We start from the raw sequence: 25,653 nt of genomic DNA on the forward strand, positions 1-25,653 counted from the left end.
GACTATAGTTGTCAATTCAAATAGTAACGTAGAGTGCCAATGACGACTAAAGTCGTCAATTGCGTTTTTTGACGGTGGGACGTGGATCAAAGCCTGATACATCTCCTGTAAAAATTTGGGGCATGTTGAATGTGTATAACCTATTTTACGGACCCATTAGGTGGCGACAGTGCTCTCCAGATTAGAGAAAGGTGAGGAAAAACAGCAGAAGAAGCCCCGTGATGAAACGGAAACCGCATCGGTATGCATCGATATGCATGAAGCATAACGTTAGCTGTGCCTGCAGCAGCCAATCTGCTCCCACAATTGAGCCCCTCCGTGTCCGCTGCGATAGCCCCTCCACATGATTAGTTGTGGAGTTGTTATTATTCTCAACTGGAAGCGCTGGGAGCCGGTGACAAATACACGTGGAACGCTGTGAAAAAGCTGGGTTTTCAGTGCAGAGCAAACGCAGCAGAGAGCCACCAGAGCCACCAGAGACACACCCACGGAGGAGGGGTTTGCAGTAGAGGGGGGTGGGGCACGCAGGGTAACATACAACACCGACCCAGACAGACCCAGACAGCAGGCTCGATGGACAGATTGGCAAGCTAGAATATCTGATGCCCACCAGCAGTAAATCAAGACCTGCAAGAAAGTGTAGGGTCTGCGCACGCAGGGGCCAGCGCTGCTGGTTGCAGCTAAAAAATATTATTTTGTCAAACAAAATTCCTTTGTTTTCGCTGTTTTATTGAAGGAAATTATTTTTTGAGGTGTCACTACATCAGAAAATATTAGCTTCAGTCAGTGATGTGCTTGAAATGCTTCATTTCACAAAAGGCTGATTATCTCAGCTTCTAGTTTGAAACGTCTGTTTTTGCTGAAAACAACCTATCTTCTCCGGCTGATAACTAAAGAACGGAAAATTATATCAATAAACTTTTTTTTGCTGATGATACAATAGAGTCTCATCGTTCTTTGGGCGTGTTCGGTGTTTACATAGTAATATCACACAATATTCTGTGGGCCTCGAGAAATCACTGAAAACGCTCTGAAAGGGCTGGCACTGGGAGCATCCATCTTCCAAAAGTGGTTGGCACTCAATGAGGTAATCAATAAAAACATAATTGATTTGTGTTGATATTGGCGCCATATGATGATCAAAGAGTTTGTACTTACCATTACATCAGTGATGTTAAGTTTGTGGGCTCTTACAGACTATCTGTGTCCTTCACTGTGACCCATTTTTAACAGTTTTCACAATTGTACACAATTTGCTTGGATATAAAGCGAGAAAGAGATACAATCTGTCTTAATGAAGACACTTTCTCCAGAGAGAGATTAGCACAAGCGGCGCTTGCTGCACTGAGAGAGACAAAGACACAGAGAGAACACCGCTTGTCTGACAGCTAGGTAATAACCTGCTACCGAGAATAATCTCTGATAACAAAATATCACAAGCTAGCTAATATGAAAAAGGGGAGATAATAGTTTGTTTCAGAGCGCTGACCCAGAGTAATAAAACAGGAATTTAGACGATGCATTCCCTTCCATCATGCTACTGTATTTATTTACACCAAGTAAGTTTCCAGGCTGGCAACAGAGTTTCCAAGTTTGACTCCATGAGGAATTGGTAAATGTTAGGGCACAGAGCATGAACATGAAGCCAGCAGACCCTCTGGGTCAAAGGATTAGCCCTGCCCGAAGTTCAACTGGAAATAAACGGGGATAAAGATCCTATAGGAGAAGGGAGACGAGGGAACTGAGCCATGCCAGGGACAGCGCCCGGGCGGCCATCCTGCAACACACGCAGCCAGAGAAGAAGTCCAGATGGCGGAGATGGCTGCCACCCAGAAGAGTTTGAGAAGTGGGACAGCGAGGAGACATAGAGTCTCTCTCGGGGGTGAAGTGACTGTAATTCATTCAAAGGTCTTCCACTGACCTTTTTACAAGTGTGCACACACACACACTGTGACTCCAGCAGACGTCTTGTCAGGCCCGGCCAACTCTCCACTCACTCCACACACACACACACACACACACACACACACACACAGAGAGATGCTTGGTGTTTCAGCACCACGGACAGCGATCAGCTACTGTAGCTGCAGTGCTTATATACTCTCCATCTGCCCTGCCTTATATTTCCTCCACTCCCATTATGTCTGTCTCGTAGTAAAGAGATTTCAGCAAGTTACACACAGATTTGGCTGAAATTGGCCGGGCAGATCGCCTGTGGCCAAGTCGGCTGAGTAGATTTTGATCTGGAATTAGCAGCATTAGACCGTGAGGGTAGAGAGCAGTTTCTACTATTATGGTGTGTTCAAAGTGCTGCCGGGAAGGTCCGGGACTCACAAATTGGCTGCTAAACAGCGTGGCATTCACATTCACATTCACTGCTATTCTGAGGGACCATCAAGTCTGGGAGACAAACGATAAAGAAACAAACCGTGGCGGAAGCTGCAGCTTTGCAAGCTGGAGAGTTGTTAAAGTGTTGAGAGGAGGTCTGCGCTCTATCGCGTGGCCTTCCAGTGTGTCCTTGTGTTTGTCTGCCTTAAGAGCTCATTATACTCGAGCAAGGCTCCGTGGGGTGGAGCTCCACGAGTCACTGTGCGGACATCGCGCTGGGGCAGATGCTTTTATACTCAGAAGTAGGGGTGCACCGATCAAGTTTTTTGCCACCGATCACAGATTGCCGATCGCCTATGGGAAATATCTGCCCAACCGATCATCGACCGATCACCGATTACAATCACCGATATACTGTATAAACTCCTCAAAAAAGTTTGGAAACGTTATTTCGGTCGATTATTTCTCCCCTTTAATAATACAAATTGGTATTGTATTTTATATCGTTGGAAAGCCTGATTAGTGATAGGGCTTTTTTTATATATATATATATATATATAAAAATATCGGCAATCAGCAAGAAATATCGGCAATCAGCCGATCGCATATTTGAGGTCAAAATCGGCCGATACAGATTGCGTGCCGATCGATCTGTGCACCCCTACTCAGAAGTGATCAGCCAACTGATCAGCATGTATTGTACAATGGTAATAGCGAGAACAGCCCATGAAAAGTCGCAATGAAACGCTATTATGTGCAGTACTGAGTGCGCTTTCACTCTCAAACGACCGTACATCAGCACATGAATGAATCACCAAACTTGTTTTTACTGAATAGCCGTTTCAGTTCTCAGCCCTGATAGCCTACTCTGTGCTGCTTTTAATCTCTCTCAATCATGCTCTCAACACAACAGATTTACTTGGTGAAATGACTAAAAACGAACAGTTGCAAATCAAAGTTTAGCCTACCACATGGGTCAAGAAATGTGGTGAAAACACAGCTCAGTGTTCAGTTTGGAGAGAAGCCGTGCGGAGGTCGCGCTGTGAGAAAAATCTTCAGGTACACGGTGGGCGCCCTACGGAGGTAGCGCCCAACCACGCCCAACACATTTACGTCATTTGACGCGTCCGACCCTCGCTCCACCCCCGCGCCCTTCACGGCATGGTGAGTATAAAGCAGCCTTTACCTACTGCCTGTTCTGCAGCCCACCCCCCTCCTCCAAACCCCCACCTCCTCCTCCAACCGCCCTGTTCTGCACCCCCCCACCCCCTCCTCCAACCACCCTCACAAATTGCTGGTGAGATGCTGTTGCTCGGCCGTTCCCTGTCGTTACACTCTTGTTTGAACGTATCTCGGAGGCGGCGTTCCCAAAGAGGGAACCTGATTGATTCACACGAGTACAAAACACACAGCCAATGACTCGTTAATGCCAGTGAGCGAGGGCCAATCAGCCGGCGGCGCTCTCCGCTGCCACAACACATTAGCGCTCATCACGGCCATTTTGTGCGCATTAACTGTGATGAGAGGCAACCAAAGTGCGTGCGGTGTGATGATGCGAGATGAATGAAGACCTTCTTGACACGTCGTAGGTGTGTGTTTCCATGTCTGTCGATGATATGTGTAACTGGGCTGCCGGGGGAGGAAGCGGGAGCTGTCAGTGTTAGCGGATTAGCTGTAGCATCAGGCTAGCTGCTGCACTGATGGGGGGGGAGACACCACCGTTTTGTCCTGAGCTTATCTGAACACCCAGGACAGCCCCACACACGCAAACACACACACACACACACACACACACACACACACACACAGCTCTGCAGGCAAGTGCTTCCCTTGATTAGTTCAACCCAGTCTAACCTTTGCGGACAGGATTCTTACAGGTCTGCTCTCCTCTGGATCTGTCTGTGTTTCTGTCTGTTTGTGACTGCAGCCTCCCCCTGCTATGAGTGTGTCTGTCTGTCTGGTAGAGCTGAACAATTAATCAAAAATAAATACTTTGAAATCACAATCTGAACCTCTGCCATTTTCAAATCGCGGAGGCTGCAATTAATTGCTTAGGTCCAAAATGGGACACGCTATCTCATGCCTTCTGGTTCTGCCCTTTACTGACGGGATTCTGGGCCAAATTATTAGATTGGTACTCTAAGGTCTACAAAATAACCCTGCAGCCGGAGGCAGAACTCGCCATCTTCGGCTGCTTGGAGTTCTCTCTGAACTTCCCTACAGCTGTGCAACAGTCTCTGACGCAGGGGACAACTGTCGCCAAAAGAATCAAATAAATTGCAAACAAACTAGAATGCTAAAGTGCTTACGCAAATAAAACACTAATAAAGTGCTGGTTTTGGTACATCAGTTACAAGGTCAATATGTCACCAATATAAATACAACATGAATATGTAAACACAAGTACAGCAACCTCATGTTAAGCAGCATAAGTGACGATGCCATCGCAAACACAAATACAAATCTGCAAAGTTAGCCAAGGTCGGCAACATCGTGAGACATTATCACATCATCATCAAAGAAAGAACACCACCATACCTAATGTACCTAATCTACCCACCTGGCCCCCTGGAGTTCAGGAGGGGAATTGCGGAGGGAATAAATGAGTGTTTATGTTTGTCAGTCTTTACTTGTTATACAGGGAAGATTGCTGGACACGGATGATTTTACTGCTAACTTTCACTGCACGTGCACAGTTTAATGTGAGTTTAAATTGCAATTATTTTACTCTGTCAAGTGCATTGTATTGCATCGTTATGTATGAAATGCACTATATGAATAAAGTTTGAGTGATCAATCGTAGCCTCTCGCGCTGTTCACAATCGACCAACCAAAACACTTGCAGTGTGTTCAAGCAGTAGAAGTCGAAGAACAGCAGCAGCACAGAAGTCATGGCATATTTATCAATGAGAGAGAGAGAGAGAGAGAGAGAGAGAGAGAGCGTACGAGGAGAGAGAGAGAGAGAGAGCGTGCGAGGAGATGTGCTGTGGTCTGACTGGAGATCAGGGACTTCACAGCGTATCTCCCGGGAGCCAGCTGGCCTGTTCGCCGAGGGACACAGATCCCACATCAGAGAGTCGGTCCCCCGGCCGAGCAGTCCAGGCTGCTGCAGGGCTAAATGAAAGCAGGCTGAACAAACAGAAATAGCCCCGTTAGGTTTGATGCGTCGGCCTCATGGCGGACTCTCTAATAGTATTAACCAAGACAGAGACAGCAAGCCTGGGGCACGGTCTGTGGGCAAGAAATATATATATATATATATATATAAAATAAGCACTGTGAATCTGTGGAAGAATAAATCCCTCTGTAGTGTTTGAGAAGCAGAAGTAGGAAAGGGAGTCATCACACATATGCGACAGGGACTGCTAACAAGTAAGCCAAAGTCATTTTTCAGTTTTCTTTTACGGATTATGAAAGTGCAGATTGTAAACTTTCAAATGTGTCATTAAAATCCGAAAATAGTTGAAGAAGATGTGCTTATTTGAATGTTGGCACTCCTAAAAGCAACATTCAGAGAAAATCATCCTGAAAGTTGGTGAACAAGCTTAGTTTGCTAACAAATTATTAAAGGAGAATTCCGCTTTTTTTTACAACCTGGACCTTATTTCCAGCTTTATATGATGTTTTTTAAGTCACCCTGATGAGCTCTGATTGATCTACATGTGACAAAAAGATCATCTGTTTTGAACTGCGACCTGAAAATTAGGAATACCGGACATGTGAAATGCTTGTATTTACGTCCTGTAAATAGCTTATTTTCCAACACGCTCATATCCTTATCATATTATCATAGAGACAATGAGAAAATGAACGATCTATTTATCTCTATGTTGCGTCGTCAGCCTGCTCCCTCTGTTGTCTGTCTCATTGGTAGAAAGAATCTCCAGCCATAGAATTCAACTGCATCGTCCATCTCAAAACTCAAATAAATATCAGCTGTGTTTTTATGCATGCTAGGCTACTGAGCTACAGCTAGCTACTGCCGTTCAACTCTGCCCTGTCCCAGATGTGCTTTCAACTCGCCCTGTTGTGACCGTGTCACACATTTGATCAAATACAAAGTAGTTTGTTAGAATGAGACTTCACCGCCTCATCAAACAAACAAAATGGCCGACAGAGGGGCTAAACAACTTCTGTGTCGGAAAGTATTTCACCTTTCCCTCTGTAATGAGAGGAGCGAGTGAGGAGTCAGACAAGAGCTGCTCAGGATAGCTTGCACGACGGGGAGCTAATGCTAATGCTAGCACTAATGTGGCTACAGTGACCCGTGGGGCCGCTTAACAGCAGGAGAGTTTTCCGATAACAACCTCCTGAGAGCACTTTGTGTGAAACACTCGAGTCGGCTCGAGCTTCTTATTAACGTCTCGGAGTCGTTCCTCTCCGTTAATGATCCCAGTCGTAATGCGCTCGCCCATAAACACGTCGGAGGACGCACGATGGTGATGGAGGCACTTGAGCCAGGCGACGGCGACGCTTCCCGCCGAGGGGGGAGACGAGGGGGGAGACCGCTTGGCTCCATCGGAAAGAAATGAGCCATATTTGGCTGAAACGTGGTACAGTATGCACTACAAGAGAGAGACACACTATAAAGACACACTTTCACTTTGACATTAGACCCACGCTGAGGTTTCACCCACCTCTCTGCAAGATATACACTACAAAAAATAGGGTGGGTGGGTAGAGCCACTACCGCGACTTCCCGCGGCAATACTGTCACAGTAAAAAGGTATTTGGAAACGGGCAACATCTGTACTCCTTGGTGTCAACTGGCCATTTGGGAGAAGAGCCCCAGCCGCACTCCCACAGTTTGTTTTTATAGGTGATGCAACTAAGGTGATGCAACCCAACAGCAGCAGCAGCAGGTTAAGGTGACAAACATTGGCACTTGCTTTATCCTGAGCTTTATTCAGAGCAGGTTCAACCCCAGCTGTTAAAATAATACAGGACACTTTTTTTTTTAGGGGGGCGGAATATATAAGCTGTCAAGCTACAAAAACAACAGCGCTAACAATGCGTGTCCTCTGGAGCGGAGAGAAGAGCGTGCGGCAGCTCGATTGCAGCTTTGGGACTCCAAGAATATCACTGACAGGGTAAACAAGATGATGAGGAGGATAATGGGCCTATGATATGGCTATTAGCACAAACATGGAAAAAGGACGCTGAATGGAGGAACATCATCAGCTGTTGTTGTGTCCACTGAGCCAGACAGAGAACAACAAGCCGCAAGAGCAACGCCCTGCTCTTTTTACTGTGCCAATGACAAGCAGTCACTGTTAGTGAAACGCACACCAATGCATCTTGTCGTACACATACGATCTTTGATCCCATGCAAACTAGAAAGCTGATTTGCTTGTGTTCAGGCTTGGGGAGTAACGGGTTACATGTAACGGGATTGCGTAATCAGATTACAAAAATCAAATCAAAAGAGTAACTGTAATCCATTACAGTTACATAAAAAAAAGAAAGATGTACGGTAATCAAGATTACAGTTACATTTAGTCAATACTATGTAGTGGCTGAAGGCCTTGCTGTAAAGTCTGACAGCTGTTTTTTTTCCCCTTTCTTTTTCAAAAGTAACGAAAAGTAATCAGTTACATTACTTTAATGTTGTGATACTTGGATTAGGTTACTGATTACAATTTTTAACAGGTAATTAGTAATTGTATCAGATTACATTTTTAAAGTAACCCTCCCAACCCTGTTTGTGTTGTCCTAAATACTAATAAATGGACTTGGATACATATTGTATACCCTAGCATATATTAGGGATGGGACGATAGTTGAAATTCAATGCATCACAAGACAAAAACGTGAGAATATAGAAGATTGTGGGGCAGAAAAATGTATCGCAATATTCTGCCATACTGTAGTAATCATAAATGAGAAGCAGTCTCATTTGTGCCCTTCAAAATTTCACGAGCTCTCCATCCAAATTATATTATTGTCACTCTGTATTAGGGTTGTAGCGGTACTAAATTTCTGTTTCGGTGCCGGTACCAATTTGTATTTCGATACTTTCGATACTTTTCGATACTTTTTGTAAAAAAAAAAGTGAAACTGTCCAATGTCAAGATTTGGCTTTATTTTAAGAGTTTGGGAACAATTACACCAATAAATTGGTGTGGCATTTAAATGCTGAACAAAACAAACCTTTTGAGCAGTGAGAATACCGGTAAGTAAAATAAAGTAATGCCAGTGAAAATAAAATGACCATAAAACACTAGCCTATAGCAGCAAAAACTCAGAGAAACACCAATAACAACAATAAATAAATAATTGGTGGCATTTAAATTCTGTCTAACTTTTACTTGTCAAATAAGTACACACTCAGTAACATAACACAAATCTTTTGAACAGTGGGAAATGGGAATAAGTAAAATAAATAATAATATAATAAAACACTATAGCAGCAGAAACTCAAATCTTTTTTTCTTCAACAAGCAGCATGGCTTCATATTCCCATTCTGTCCCCCAGCCTACTCAGTCTAAACCCTAGTTCTCCTATGGGTGGTAGACAGACTCACTGTTTGGCTGACTCTCAGTTTACTCACTCAGTCCCTCCCATCCCAATGTCTTCTTCAGGTTCCTAGCCAAGAAAACGAGGGTGTCAACATGTTCCTCGGTCAGTCTAGATCTTGTTGGACTGCAGATATTCCCAGAAGTACTGAAAACACGTTCAGATGCACAGCTTGATGCTGGAATACAGAGATATTGTCTAGCAAACTGAGCTAAGATGGGCAGGTCTGTCTGGTGTTGCTTCCACCATGCCAGGGGATCCTCTGCAGGGCTGATGTCTCTAAATTGTTTATACTCAGTAATCTCAACTTCCAGTTTAGCACTTCTTGTCATGGGTGGGGCATTCAGGCAGTATTACTCACAGTTTACATCTAACGTTATGTAGGCTACTTTCACGCATACTTCAGTCAGGGTTATCGACAGTCCATATTATTGCCTCTGCACGTTTCCCGACGCTACAGTGAGCGCTCGTTAACTAACGTTACTGCGGAGTCCGCTGTTAGTACAGCGGAGTCCGCTGTAACGTTAGTACAGCGGAGTCCGCTGTAACGTTAGTTAACGTTAGTTAACGAGCGCATTTTCTCACTGTAGCGTCGGGAAGCGTGCAGAGGCAATAATATGGACTGTCGATAACCCTGACTGAAGTATGCGTGAAAGTAGCCTACATAACGTTAGATGTAAACTGTGAAAGGGCACAGCTGCTGCTACTAACTGGGCTGGGAGAGGCTTTGTGTTTAGCCATAGCCTACTTTGCTAGTTTGCTTTTAATGTGCGCGGGTCTGCTCAGTGCTCAGCTGCTTTTTTTCCTCAAACTCTTTTCCTCACCGCTTGACATGTGGATATGACGTCACTCACTCCAGCGCATTTCTTAAAGAGACAGGCTCATATTGACCATTATCAGTCATAGCAGCGGTCGGAAAAGTACCGGGTCTTTTTAAATCTTAGTATAGAACCTGTTCTACAGCAATAGTACCGCGGTTCGGGGGTAGTACCGGTAGTACCTACATCCCTACTCTGTATTGACATTTTAAAAATGTTTGCATTCCAGCAGCCAATGGCATGTCTCGAAAAGATTTGTGGCTCAGAAATAAACCTCTCTGCACAGTCACACTTTCTGACTGTATTGCATCCTGAACCCTACATCCTGAACCCTACAGCTGTACACCGCCATGGCAGCAGTGTGGGTGGAGCCTGGATGGGGCTTTTGTAAAGAACAAAAAAAAAGAACAAAGAGAACATTTAAAAAATAACGACAGCCCACACACAAGGTACTGCAGCAGTACCTTGGAGAACCCAGCAGTAAAGTGGCCAAACTAAATGAGTAACAACTGTATAGCACGTTTTGATTCACATCACTAGTTTATGTGTGATGGTAAACGTGGGGATATGGGGTAAATGTGGGAATTCTGCACCTCAGAGATACCAGTTCTCAGCCAATCAGAAGAGGTAATTTGATCACAACAAAACATATTGATAGGACTGAGTGAGTGTTTTCCACTCAATTAACCAGGAAATGTGAACTTACCAGACTGACTTTAGGTCATGTTGCCCTTTGCCTTGATGGAATCCATACATACAGATGTTACTCATTTAGTGCGTTGGGACGCACGGCGTGGTAGTAGAAAGGCGTCGCAGCAGCACAGTGGCAGCAGTGGGCCTTTTGTTAAGCAGGGGCTTCCGTTAAATACAAAGAAAACGTTTAAATAACAGCAGTAATTTTACCGCTGCAGCAGTGCTGCCAAACTAAATGAGTAACATCGGTAGGATCAACTTCACTATTTACCTAAGAAACAAATGTCAACCCTCATTAGGACGTGTAACCTTCGTTATTTCGAATCCCACATAGGTTACGCCACACCCCACATAGGTTACGCTAAAACCACCACTGCAAAGCGTCCTACCTGTAGTTGGCCAGTCGGCAGGAAAGTATCGCGGGACTTTACGAGACTTGGTGACCGAGATCACGTTTGAGGCAATTTGATCCCTGGGAGACTCCAGGAAATGGCCTGGGGCGAAATATCACTCTGGTGGATGTCGAGGGATCACATTAGGACGATATGTGGCGAAAACGGGAATAAAAATAGCTATTTAGATGCAGGAAAGACAGGCTCACACTCGGCCCCAAATCAGCTCCATTTTACAACTGACTTGGACGCGATTGATCTCAAAACAACGCTAGGACGGCCAGAAACGCCGCGGACATCGCTGGGTGAGTGGCCAAATCATAATTATTGCCAGGAGATGGGTCCAGGTTAAAAAGAAAAGAAATTCTCCTTTAAGCAGAAGCCTTTAAATCTAAATGGCTTCAAGAGAATGAAAAACATAGAACATTCAATCAGGTGTGTGGAAATGTTTCACTGGTGTAAGGGTTGGCAAGGCTCCCAACTCCTATTGTAAACTCATGCTAAAAAAAATCAATACGTGTCCTGCAGAGGTTTCGCACTGCTTGTGGATTTGAATCCGGTGGATCAGATAGAGCAGTAGGAGTAGAGGAGAAACAGCTCAAAGTCTTCCGGGCACAGAAGAAGGGGGGGGGAGACATGGCAGAGATGCTGCTCTCCTCCCCTAGTTATCGATGCAAACAGTAACGCCAGGTCTGCTCTAGCAGGCTGATGCATCTTGCTCCAGGCTGTTGGTGAGTTGGTGAGGCTCAAGCCAGCAGGCCTGCACTAAGCCTTGTCAGAGGCCTTTTGAGTGTTGACAAGAGCGATCAATAGCAGCCGCTGCCTTCTCTCTCCCCGGGCTTCTCGCGGGGTTAGGACGTGTTCCTCCGAGCCGGAGAGAGGAGGAACTGCTTTCTCATCATCGCCCTCCCAGGAGGGACCGTTTCCAATTGGCCTCATACCATCAAGCTCGCCGAGAAGGATGTCAGCACATATACACTCAGAAATGCAACTTTAATGGCGTGAATAGACGCAGGCCTTGGTGGGCAGGCGAGGAGGTGATTTAAACTCGGAAAACAAACCATACTCATTAGTGTGCGGCCATGTTTGTGTTTATTGTGTGTGTGTGTGTGTGTGTGTGTGTGTGTGTGTGTGTGTGTGTGTGTGTGTGTGTGTATTTGATTGTGCGTGTGTGTCTGACTTCTGCACATGCAAGCACATTCCTACCATCTCCTAGATTGGACAGCTGGCCTTGAATATTAACATCATCCACCGCATTCCTCTCGCTATGTGTAGAAATAACCAAGTCAGGCCTTCATTAGCGATGGCGCCGCAGATAGGCACAATAATGCTGCATCGTCGTCAACACATCATCAACTCGTAGTCCAACATAATTTTGCAGGATAAATCTCCCTTTTAAATCGCGAAAAATAACTCCATAGGGATTATAATTCAGATGATTGTCAAACAAAAATCCGTTTAATTTAAACGTGTGGATAAAGGCCCTTTCTGTGTTGAATACATAAATGTGAAGAGGAGAGAAAAATGCAATCCTGCATATTCAGCCCGTTCGGCAAATCTATGACAAACTGGAAGCAAATACCCACAGGCACTGACTCACTCCTGTAGGCATGCTGAATGTGCATGATCACATATAAAGCCGTGCAGCTTGCTTCAAGCCAAATTTCCCATTCAGGACAATTAAGCACTGCATTCAACTTAGACTACAAGAGAAAACCAGATAAGCTGAGTTATCTTATCTCACACCTACGCAGTGAAGCGGCTCTGGCCTCCACGAGTTACAGGGGGCGTTCACACCATAACGCCGAAGCAATGCTCAAGCAACGCTGAAGCTTACGCTGAAGCCACAAGTTTCATTTCGGCGTCCTTGTTAACAGGCGAGGCCGTTCACACCAGCCGCGCGCGTGTGCCACGCTCAAGCCACGCTGAAGCTGCCCTGAAGCCATCGTTCAGGATTCAGCTCTATTTTCCAAGCGTGAAGCTGCCAGGGATGAAGTCAATGGAAGTTGTGGGCGGGGTCAAGTCGCGCCGAGCGAGGCGTTGAGGAGAAGAGAGTGCTTCCTGTGTGAGCGGTTTAGCCTGAGCGTGGCTTTAGCTTCAGCTCTGCTTCTGTTAAGCGCCTGGTGTGAACAAACGCTTTAGCTGCCTGCAAGTTCAGAGAGAGGAACACCTACGCAGTGAAGCGGCTCTGTTAGCTGCCTTGCATGTTCAAAGAGAGGAGGCTTAAACTGACGCTGTGAAATCATCCGGTCCTGTGTGCTGCAGCTCTTTGTTAACAAGTAAATAATCTCATCTTTAATCATTCAACTGCACGTTAAATATGCATGAGGAGGATACATTGATCATGTTTAATGACAGCTTAGACCCGCAGCCAGAAGCATTCTCCTGGTTAGAAGGCAGTGGAAATTAATTTGCTGTGCAGAACATCTATTAGGGAATCAGCGCCGCCCCGTCAGGCTTTTGTTTGGGAGCGCGGCGCAAAAGAAATACACAAATAAATAAATGAAAGCGCTCCACGTTAAAAATCCTCAGATAAAACCATCAACATAAAACACAATTATCCCCTAGCCTGCCGTGTAAGACGTGTTATCCTAAGCCAATTTAAGATGGAGAGGTGAGAGCCGTGTCATTTCCTGTACATGCAGGACTTGAGCTAATCCATTTAGAGGAGATGTTTGAGCTGCCTTTAGGGAGAGCAAACGCAAACATGGATAATGCCGCCACAGCCAACAGAGCCATGGTTCAACGATGTTCACATCGCTGATCTGAACAATCGGCCTATCGCAGGCCTCGCTCATGTGGCGCGTGGATTGGGGTAAACCTCTTTGCCACGCAGATCAAACAGAGGCAGACAGACTGGAGGGGTTGGTGGTGGCGACACAGCGCTCAGTGTGCTTAGTGGAAATCAGCATGCTGTGGCTGCGACCCAAAGACAACTGCAGCCAGCGTCACGCAAATCCCTCAATCCGCCGAGCGCCGATCCCCAGCCTCTTAATCAAATAAGGCCATTAGCTCCTCGCAAAGCACCCAGCCAGCTCCTCTCCAAGCACCCAGCCAGCTCCTCTCCAAGCACCCAGCCAGCTCCTCACCAAGCAGCCAGCCAGCTCCTCACCAAGCACCCAGCCAGCTCCTCTCCAAGCACCCAGCCAGCTCCTCACCAAGCACCCAGCCAGCTCCTCTCCAAGCACCCAGCCAGCTCCTCACCAAGCACCCAGCCAGCTCCTCACCAAGCACCCAGCCAGCTCCTCACCAAGCACCCAGCCAGCTCCTCACCAAGCACCCAGCCAGCTCCTCACCAAGCACCCAGCCAGCTCCTCACCAAGCACCAACAGCAGTCTCTGCCGAGACTCAAATACTGTACAGGTCGTAGCACTAATGAGAGAGTGGTTCATTTTCAAAAGTCAACAGTGTCATGTTGGGTGGGCGCGCCTGATCGCTAACGTCGTTACTGATTGGTGCCCCCAGGACTTCGGGGGAGCCAATCACTGGCCAGAAGTCCGACACCAGTTTGGTGATAGAAGTGTCCCAGACCCAGAGAGAGAATCGCAGCATGCAGTCATGTAGTGTATCAGCGTAAGAACTCTCATGGGTCTGCCGTTGAAACTACAGTTAATAGTGACACCGCATGGCAAAACTGCTCAAGATGACATCATTATGACATCATTTTGACCAGGAAGTTCTGTGAATCAAGGCACGATGGAGGGAATTAAACATTGTTCATTTGCATATATACTACTGATTTTGTAATGATACAAAGCTGGTTAAAAATCAGAAAAGTGACCCTTTAACTGCATGATCAAAACTTCACTTTAACTTCAGCAAAACATTGTTGTTGCCTTCAGTCAACCATTAGCTCATCTTTTCATGTGCACGTTTCTGCAATGGTCAGATAATCCGACGTGTGCTACTGTACTGTCACATAACTCCTTGCCGTGTAGGAACTTAATCTTCAGGGGCCGGTTGCACCAACTGGTCTTAACTATGCCTGGTCGTAACTCCTACGTCGGTCTTAGTTAAGACCATGGACTTACGCCTGTTGCACCAACACAACTTACTCTGGTCTTAACTATGCTGGTCATAGCAATGCGCGTTCATGTGAATTGTCGGGGAATGCCCTCTGATTGGCCCACATGTGCCTCGCGCCGTCACCCACTACTGTATGTGCGTCACTACACCCTCCCTCCTCCCACCCCCCTCCTCCTGTGGAAGCCCCGGGGGAAAATGGCGGCGGCGATTAGTGTCAGGGAGTCTGAATGAAATTGAATGTAACGTTCCCAATTCTATGTATTAAATTCTAAAAGAATTAACGCCAACATTTGGGAAGGCTAAGCCACACAAGTAGTTAGTTATAATCTAACGTCGTGCTTTCAAAGACGGCGAACTGGCGATGTTACGACGATGACGGTCAAAAAGGTCTCCGCGGAGATCTCTGTTACAGGCAGGCTCTACGCCTCCTCCTGACGAGGCGTAGGAGTTACGCCTGGTCTTAGTGAAAATAAGGCTTAAGTCGTCTTGGTGCAACCGGCGTAGCTGTAGGTCGTAAAGTTACGACCAACTTAGCTTAAGACCAGTGTAAGACCAGTTGGTGCAACCGGCCCCAGGTCATTTGTCGACAGCAGGAAACCCGTGTTTAACGACTTTGTGATCGTTGCACAAATTTTTTACGAGACTGTGATGTGTCAGAGCGCTGCTGCTGCCGTAACGAGGACAGACTCAAGTTCACGAGCACACATTCAGAAGGCACCGATGCCCTCCATCAAGACGGCCGTCACTTCATCCACTCATCACGTTATATCAGCTCGTTACAAGTCTCGTTCTGTGTCTCATGGCCTATATAAAAGCCCTCGTTTCCTCCCAGGAGAGGCTCATGAATTAAACGCTGACACAGCGGCAGCTCCTAGCGCTTTCAACAGTCCAAGCTAATGGATATTATGAACCAGACACATGAGGCCTAGTTCAGCATTGAGTTGGATGGAGTAGTCCTACCTTCACAATAACATGAGCCCTAGTTCAGCATTGAGTTGGATGGAGTAGGCCTACCTTCACAATAAGGTTCAGCTTTGAGTTGGATGGAGTAGCCCTGCCTTCACAATAAGATGATCCCTAGTTCAGCTTTGAGTTGGATGGAGTAGGCCTACCTTCACAATAAGATGAGACCTAGTTCAGCTTTGAGTTGGATGCAGTAGGCCTACCTTCACAATAAGATGAGCCCTAGTTTAGCGTTGAGTTGGATGGAGTAGTCCCACCTTCACAATAAGATGAGCCCTAGTTCAGCTTTGAGTTGGATGGAGTATGCCTACCTTCACAATAAGATGAGACCTAATTCAGCTTTGAGTTGGATGGAGTAGTCCTACAGTACCTTCACAATAAGATGAGCCCTAGTTCAGCTTTGAGTTGGACGGAGTAGTCCTACCTTAACAATAAGGTTCAGCTTTGAGTTGGACGGAGTAGTCCTACCTTCACAATAAGATGAGCCCTAGTTCAGCTTTGAGTTGGACAGAGTAGTCCTACCTTCACAATAAGATGAGCCCTAGTTCAGCTTTGAGTTGGACGGAGTAGTCCTACCTTCACAATAAGATGAGCCCTAGTTCAGCTTTGAGTTGGATGGAGTAGGCCTACCTTCACAATAAGATGAGCCCTAGTTCAGCTTTGAGTTGGATGGAGTAGTCCTACCTTCACAATAAGATGAGCCCTAGTTCAGCTTTGAGTTGGATGGAGTAGGCCTACCTTCACAATAAGATGAGCCCTAGTTCAGCTTTGAGTTGGATGGAGTAGGCCTACCTTCACAATAAGATGAGCCCTAGTTCAGCTTTGAGTTGGATGGAGTAGGCCTACCTTCACAATAAGATGAGCCCTAGTTCAGCTTTGAGTTGGACGGAGTAGGCCTACCTTCACAATAAGATGAGCCCTAGTTCAGCTTTGAGTTGGACGGAGTAGTCCTACCTTCACAATAAGTGGAATCCCCGTGAATGGAGGCATAGCCGCTCTTGCATTCACACTCTGCTTTAGTATTCCGGTTTTTACACTCCGAGTTTTCTCCACAAATCAGTCCCTCTGCGCAGAAGTCATAACCTGGAAGAAAGGGGAAGAAAGGGGAAGAAAGAAAGAAAATGTGTCTCAACACAATGGATTTACTTAGGTCATAAAACTTTCTGACTGGCGGCATTGAAGCGCTATGTAGACACACACACACACACACACACACGTGTGCGCGCAAACAAGCAACCACCTTTTTGTGGTGCACAATATTAGAAGCCTGTGGTGTAAAGTTTATGACTGCAGTAAATTTGCTGCAACGATAAAAGTTGTAGCTTCCATGAAAGCACACACACACACTTAGGCACACACACACACTTAGGCACACACACACGCACACACACGCACATGCTGTTCACATACTGTGGGTAGAATTATCTCTCAGAGACCGTGACCCATCAAGGCGACACTGCAGGAGTTACATGTATGCTTTGTTGCACTGCCATACTGTGCTGCCACAGGCTGTGCTGCCACAGGCTGTGCGCCTCCATGAAATGAAATTATCTCTGCCTTTTCATTTCAAACACCACATGCTACGAGACATACAGTACTCAACTTGGAATCTCTGCCCTCTCTGGACATGTTTAAAATCTATTTGAAACAGAGTTTTTCTACAGAACAAGCGTTGATCATTGCGTTTAACATGTGTCATTATGGTCCATTGTGATTATTTTCAGCCTCTGAGCCCTGTATGTTTTGTACTTATTTGTTGTGGTTCTGTGGTGTTATTCGTCTCTGGTTGCTTTTTATAAGAAAGCTTTTTATTGTGCGGTCCATCTTCAGCAGGACTCCCTGGCAGAAGACATATTGTATCTCAGTGGGACCTTCCTGGTTAAATAAAGGACACCTAAAATCTCACTGCACTGGCAGATAATCTTGCCGGTTCTTGATTCATGCCAATAGGACTTATTTCAAGAAATCATCATAAAACAATGAAGAAAATCTTGAAACAATAAACTTCCTCCTATTTCCAATCTACCTTTTATTAGTAAGAAAATGCTTCAACCAGTTTAACAGCTATTTAATATCAAATGCCCACTTTGACCATTTACAATCAGAATTTACACCCCACGATCGGCCTTCGACAGCTCTGATTAGATTTGTGAATTATCTTCGTATAAACACAAATTCAGGCAAGATTTCTATCCTTCTTCTCTTGCCACTTTTCCCCTCTTTGTGAGTGAAGACAATTTTCCACCCTGGTGGACAATAATGTTCTATTCGGTTCTGTTCTCTTCTATCCTCGTGCTTCTGGATCTTAGTACTGCATTTGATCACACTATTAGATAGACTAGAAAATTGGGTTGGACTTTCTGGCCCGGTCTTAAATTGGTTCAAGACCTACCTGCAAGGCATGAATTACAAGACTCTGTGTGTGTCTACGGCGGGGGACTTTGTCTCGGAAAGGGCCAGTATGACATGTGGAGTTCCACAGGGATCAATCCTTGGCCCCTCTTATTCAACCTCTACATGCTTACACTAGGACATCATCAGAGGAAAATAGCATTCACTACCACTATTTACTAGTACTACTACACAGACAGACAGACAGACAGACAGACAGACAGACAGACAGACAGACAGGCAGACAGGCTGACAGACAGACAGACAGGCAGACAGACAGGCAGACAGACAGACAGACAGACAGACAGACAGGCAGACAGGCTGACAGAAGAACAGCAGTGCTGTGTGCAAAGTGCATATTGTCTCCTGCTCTGTAGGTAGGAGCTGATGTAGGCCATCATCTCCTGTAATGAGGGACAGGCTGGCTGTACATGAAAGCCATGAGGAGCAGGGGGCATGGGGAGCCATTACTGAGGAAAGAGCTGCGTCTGCATCACTCTCCCCCTCTCTCTCTCTCTCTCTCTCATGTAGCCTGTGTGTGTGTGCGTGTGCGTCCGTGCATGCGTGTGTGTGTGTGTGTGTGCGTGCGTGCGTGTGCTATAGTACAGTTTGGATACCACAAACGACATGAAACGGTGAAACAAACAATGGAATGCAGCTACTGTGACACACACACACACACTACTTGGCCAAACTGCAGGCTTGACATTTTCCCCTCTCAGTAACATGGAGGGGGACCCTCGTGTTCGCTGACAGAATGTGTAATAATGATCATTTGACACAGAGCCAGTATGACTCTGAGAACTTAATGACGAGGCACAACTCCATTTCAGAGGGGAAACAAAGCACTGAGTCATGGAGGAGAGGAGAGGAGAGGCCTGGAGTCTGAGATGATTTGGAAATAATGAGTGGCTCCAAGAGAGAGAGAGAGAGAGAGAGAGAGAGAGAGAGAGAGAGAGAGAGAGAGAGAGAGAGACAATGAGAGAGAGAGAGAATGAGAGGGTGGTAGAGAAGCACCACTGAGACTAATCTTTAAAGCCCCCATCCAGTCAGTTTAACGGCTGTTTTAACTGTGTTCTTTTTCAAACAATATGTGTACGCTGGTTAATAGCCATACGCGATATGATTCTGTGCTACGCTATTTGCGTAATCACCGGCCGGAAACCGTATTCACAGACGTTCCTACGCAGCATTAGCCACAAGGAATAGCCGCATTAGCCTGCCGATTCCTCAACAACCGGGCAATGGATTTCAAAACGGATTCGACCAATCAGCGTGACTTGTACTGGCAAGCCAGTTGTTAGTGTTTAAAGTCACGTCAGTGCCGTTTTGAGCGCGTCGTAGCTTTGTACAGCAGCCAGCTAGTAAGCAAGCTAGCTTGTCCTTAGTCACAATAATTATCATACAGTATGCATGACAATTTCCACTAATAATCAATCATCCCATTTTAAATTTTAAAATAGATATGAATAAATATTAAAATCATCCCCCTTTAGCAACGAACTTAACTTTCTGAACTTGAGCACAAAATTAAGTCATTTGTCAAGAAAATATTTGGCGAAGAGTGTGGTTAATCAACATTTTCAGGACATGACTCTGAAAAACATGATATATTTTAAAAATGACAAAATACACTGGAGGGGGAGTTCATAGAAACTGATAAGACATTGATTTCGTTCGGAACGGTCATCCCCCCTCCCTTCTCATCTCTCTTACCCTCTCTCCTCTCCTCTCCTCTTGTCCTCTCCTCTCCTCTCCACACTGCTTATCTTACTTAACAAGATCCATTCTCTCTGCTCATAACGGCCCCCAGGTTTCTTTCATTCTGCCTCTCCAGCTGACAGCATCCTACAACGTTTGTTTATTCAATGTATTTACTGAATCACCGTTGGCTATTTACCCTGCACCTCCCTGCCAAAGCGCTGGGGTTCAGGCAAATTGGCACAGCGGGTGCTCTAAAGCAGACAGACCAATCTGCTCTGATAGGTTTCCCAGCCAAGAACAGATGAAGCATCCATACTGGACCCAAAGACACACAGAATAATGTGAAGCGGCTCCCAGGCAGGCAGAGATGGGCTGTGCTCCTCCTGTTCACAGAGCGTTTGTGTGATTCGTTTGCCTGGGTCCACACCTTCAAACTGCCCACTCCACCCAGTTGGGTACTCTTGGTTTGGCATCGTGACATGCAACAGCGATTTGTTGAAAAAACAACTTGTCCAATGAGCGCTATGGGGGACTAATGATCAGCCAATCAGAGTCAATAAACAGCACAATGGGAGGGACTAACGCCATTGTCAAGCCAACCCGATCTCCAGAAAAATTGTAAAATAGCAACGTTTTTGGACCAACGTTGCTATGTTACAATTTCGTCTCCGAAATTGGAAAATGGTAACGTATGTTTCTACAGGGGTGGGTGTGGTTTACGGAGATTTTCCGTTTCTAACCCCTCCCCCTACCCTAACCCCAAAATCTCAGAACGTTACCATTTTACAATTTTAGAGCCGAAATTGTAACATACAGTAGCAACGTTCGTCCAAAACGTTGCTATTTTACAATTGTCTGTGAGACTGTGTTGGTCAAGCTGGTGTCAACTGCGTCGGACACAGAGCCATAGAGATATAAGAGTTGCATCATCTCCATTCACTTCAACGGACCAGTTTTTTTTACTTGTAAAAGTTCCCCGAAGTAATGTTCTGGATTAAGCAGTGTTGTAGCGTTGCAGCAGAATGGACCGTTTGTGATGTACTTTGAAAGGGTCAGACATTTAAACAATCAAATTGTATATTATCCGCTTTATTTTACGCATTCAAATGTACTTCCTGGAACTATTCCCCCACACAGACTATAGCCAAAGAACTTTTATGGAAAGAAATGACAGCTCCATATTGCCCCATTGCAACATCAGCGCCCAGCAGCCTCCGCCATTTTTTATTTTTGGAAGCGTGACAGCGCCAAAAGAACCTCGCACAGGCTCGCAGTGGTCAGCTGCGGTAGCGCTGGCCCCTATAATCAGCCTCTCTAAACAGTAACTCAATGGGAGAACACTCTAAACTTTGGGGATTCACATCTTTTCCGGGCGTACTGCAAATCTTGATTGAAGTGGTTAGTGCAGGGATGTAAAACAACAACCATATTGTGGAAGCTAAGCAAAATTTTTCGTTTTCTTTGTTTAGTTTTTTCAAGATAAATACCTAATGAAAAGGACCCGAGGTTCAACTCCCGTTGAGTTACTGTTTAGAGAGGCTGATTATAGGGGCCCGCGCTACCGCAGCTGACCACTGCGAGGCGCATTCTGTTTCCAAAAATGGCCGGAGTGTCGTCTCTTTCCTTCCACGCTCTTTGCTATAGCTAGGTGAGTCACGCACTTCGGACTTCCATTAGCGCCAGTCTCTCTTTTATATAACTCTGGTCGGACCTAATAACAATGGCGGCCGTGCTTTAAATGAATTAAAAGTAACTAGCAACTACTTTGAAATCCAAACAGCCCACCTCCCGTTCTCCTCACTGGATTAGATTAAGGTGAATATGCTGTTGGTCTCTAGTGATTGGTTAGTGTAAATAAAATTTCCCTGGGGATTTACACACTATGGAAATCAGTTAGAGTGGAGGCAATGTCAGACTGAAGAGGGAACTGTTCGTGTGACCAGTCGACAATTCAGTCTGATATCAGGCTGGTGTTTCATGTGACTGAGACCAGTGTGACGAGGAGGACCACCCACCTTTGCAAACGTTGCAGCATCTGCTGTCAGGTAGGATCTGGTCACCGAGGGTGCAGTTGAGGTCCGGACAGGTTTCTGTGACTTTCAGCATCAGGCCATTCTGGAAGGACATCAGGAGAGACAGATGCTGTGATGCTGTACTGTAGACTTAGTTACCATAATAGTGTGAAATAGGGGTGCACCGATCACGTTTTTTGCCACCGATCACCGATTGCCGATGGGAAATATCTGCCCAACCGATCATCGACCAATCACTGATTACCGATCACCGATATATAAACTCCTCAAAGAAAGTTGCCGATCGCATATTTGAGGTCAAAATCGGCTGATACAGATTGCTTGCCGATCGATCGGTGCACCCCTAGTATGAAACATCCAATCGATGCCAGGTCTCAAATAGAGTCCAGAGAGCGAGGGTGTAAAGGCCCGGAGAAAACACTCTGAATTCATACAATAGAACATTTTAATTCAAATGACTAAAATATCACAACATAAGATCAAACAACATCTGAAATCAGCAGTATCTTTTTGAGCAAACCTCCTGTAGACTAGCATTACAACACTAGCATGTTCCCCCTTTTTGGGAGAAGAGTAAGGTTTTATTATCATTAGCTGGCAATAATGACTGATATTTTTAGGCAAATAAATAGATGATTGCACACATTTGAGCATACAAGGAAAAGTAACGCACACCAAAGGTTGTAGTGAGGTGCTGATCACTGGTAGTCAAATTGAGATGAAAGAAGTGTCGCTCTGGTTCCATATGCCTTTCTCTGTAAGACGTTTCAGCCCTCCGGCCTTCTTCAAGATCGACAATAGTAATAGTACAATAGTAATAGTACAATAAACAGTGTTTCCCCTACCATTCTACAGGCCAGTGGGAAAAAAAAGAGAGAAAAAAAGTCTTCCTGCTCTCCCCAAAATTTCAATAAACCTTTATGGCATATTAAGAATACAACAATACTGGTGTTGACAGTGTTCACAGTAATAGAAGATGCCAAATCATTCAAAAACAATAAGCATTTTGCTTTTAGGAGCATTGTGCCAGCGTGCGGCGCTGGTCCAAAACGTGTCAACGTGTGTCATTGCCTGGGAAACGCACATCCCATAATACAACTGATGGCATCGCATCCCATAATAGTACGATGATACTTGGGATGCCATTGCCAACATAGATGCGAACAGGTTAGCTAAAAGTTTAGCGTCGCCAGCGAGGCCCCCACTGTTGCGTTTGGGGGACGTTCCGAAATCCCTCCAGGCCTGAAAATGTTTCTAGGGGAAACACTGATACAATAGATCAACAATAGTAATGGTATAATAGTAATAGTACAATAGATCAACAATAGTAATGGTACAACAGTACAATATTGTTGATCTTGAAGAAGGCCGGAGGGCCGAAACGTCATATATTAAAATAAATGCATATGGAGCTCTTTAAAGAATAGTGGTATATGAAAGTAAACTTCATATACATACATCATATACATTCAGCAAAGTTTGGAGATATTAAGCATTCAAGTTCTACTATCCCACAAAGTAAAGCCAATTAATGACCACTTTTACCTACTTCAACAAACATGGTGTAACTTTGAACTGCTCGTCGAGCAGCATCATGTCAGATAGAACCTGATACTGTAATTGGATGAGCAGCACAAAAGGTAAAGTTGACACAGCTACTGAGATGTATTAAACCTGAGACGCTCACAAAGGATGTTTTGACACCAGATATTCAGAAAAGTCCATTTGAAGATAACACCTGCCTGAGCAGCGCGCTGCCATGACAACAGAGAGAGAGAGAGAGCCGGTTCACATCCGCGAGAAGGACATGAATACTGATAGCGCGGACGCCACTGATACACCCAAGGCAGGAGAGCAGAGAGCGGAGGTAGATAAGACTGCATGTCATCTTCCCATGGGCCATCAAAACAAATAGCTCTGTTCGCTTGCATGGCAGACACAAGACAGGCCTGTCTGTGCTCCGCTGCTCCGGTGGTCCCTGCAAAGGTCTGAAGCATCGACTCAAATCCCCACGATGCTTTTCACCTTCAAAAGTTCCCTTCAAAGTCGTGCTTTTGTACGTGCCACGCCAACCGCTTCCTCCACTGCGCTGTGTTTCAATAAAACAGCAGCTCTGTATTGTGAGGCTGGATCTCGCCCCACCACTGTTTCCCTGTTACGTTACAGTATTCTGCCACGCTACACGCTACGTTACCCACCATGCTAACATTTGCAAATCAGTGGGGGGGGGGGGGGGAAATGCTAATTTGGTGTCTTCAAGTTAAGAGGCAGAGATATAAAGCTGTTGTATAGCAGGGGTGTCTGTGTAGTGTAGCGATAAAAGCACTCACCTACCTCAGAGACCCGGGTTCAATTCCCAGCAGTGGTGCTGTACCTCCGGCTTGGTCAGATGTTCCTACAGACACAATAATTGGCCGTGTCTGCGGGTGGGAAGCCGGTGGGTTATGAGTCCTGGTCGCTGCACTAGTGCCTCCTCTGGTTGGTCGGGGGGTGCCTTTTTTAAATTATTATTATTATTTATTTTATTTTTGGTGGGGGTAGCGTGATTCTCCCACGCGCTACAGTACGTCCTGCTGGTGAAACCCCTTGAAAAGAAGCGGCTGGCGACTGTATCGGGGGAAGCATGTGCTAGTCTACGGCTCTCCCCATCGGCAGAGCGGGTGGAGCAACGAACGACCAATCCTGGGGAAACAACGATTTCCACTGAGCAGTGAGCACACTGCAGACATGTAGCCAGGCAGAAAAATCGCCCTCCAGCCTAATCTCGATGAGATCCCATTCCACACCGGGGCTCAAGGGACTGTTTCATTTCGGGGAGAAAAAGTTCCGCATTTTCCTCCAGTGGCAATTGAGCCCGTCTCCAGCAGCCACAGCAGGCAGGCAGGCAGCTAATTGTTGTTAGCTGGTGAGATTAGCCAGTCGATGCAGGCCGCCGCCGCGAATGAGGAATTCTCAGGCTCCTGTGACACACAGTGCACAGCCTCAGCAGGCTCTCAGGCTCCTGTGACACACAGTGCACAGCCTCAGCAGGCGCTCTGATCTTAATTGAATGTCTGGACTGGGAGTGGGCTCCCCATGGCCCGAGACTGCCCCTTAACGAGGAGACTCGCACTCTGTGAGGCAGATTGAGCCGGCTGCACACAAAACACGGAGCTGTGGCTATTTGCTGAAAACACAAATCCACAAGTACACAGCAAATAGAAATACCCCCCCCCCCCCCCCCCCGTGTTTTATAGGGGCTTCTGTGACAATTATTTGGAGTTGCCAAGTGTTGATTAGAGAGTTGTTTATTCACAGAGCTGATGTGGCTCTGCCTGGAGCGGCTGTTCAGAACCATCTCAAATGTTAATTTAACTGTGATGGATGCGGACTGATAGAAACACTGTGGCACCGTGCTGAATTTGACCATCTCAAGGCTTTTGCCGATTTTCAACCCGCTTGATGGCGGCCATTATCAGAGACCTGGCTTTTAATTGACTACCGCCCACTAGTAGAGAAAATATGCTAACTTCATCTGGCCAACCAATGGTGTACCTTCATCACTCACTCACTCACTCAGTCAGTCACCCACCCAGTCAGTGACAGACATTTGCGTTTATGGCTGGCCCCGCTGTTGTGGACGAGCCAAAAATGTATAATGCTGTTGAAAATGAAAATGGACCAGGTAAACGATAGCGAGAATGGAGCTCATTCCATACAGAGGATGCAGTTCAGCTTATGCTATGTTTCCACTGGTTCCCGTTACTTCCACGCTTCACCAGTCATTTCCTGTGTAAGTGAGCGGACGT

At 45.9% G+C, this 25,653-nt stretch overlaps 1 protein-coding gene across 1 annotated transcript in view; it reads right to left on the reverse strand.

The window, feature by feature from the left end:
- The window catches only part of LOC310790905 (protein kinase C-binding protein NELL1-like), a gene marked incomplete at its 3' end in the record, with an annotated part of 306,141 nt that overhangs the window by 147,373 nt on the left and 133,115 nt on the right, over positions 1–25,653 (reverse strand). The window contains exons 11-12 of the mRNA XM_083652616.1: positions 21,848–21,947; positions 16,692–16,820 (exon numbers count right to left, since the gene is read on the reverse strand). Of these exons, the coding sequence (XP_083508742.1) occupies positions 16,692–16,820; positions 21,848–21,947 (229 nt within the window). The remainder of the gene's footprint in view (positions 1–16,691; positions 16,821–21,847; positions 21,948–25,653) is intronic.

This window comes from Poromitra crassiceps (genome assembly GCF_964638095.1).
Source record: "Poromitra crassiceps genome assembly, chromosome: 16".
Lineage (NCBI taxonomy): Eukaryota > Metazoa > Chordata > Actinopteri > Beryciformes > Melamphaidae > Poromitra > Poromitra crassiceps.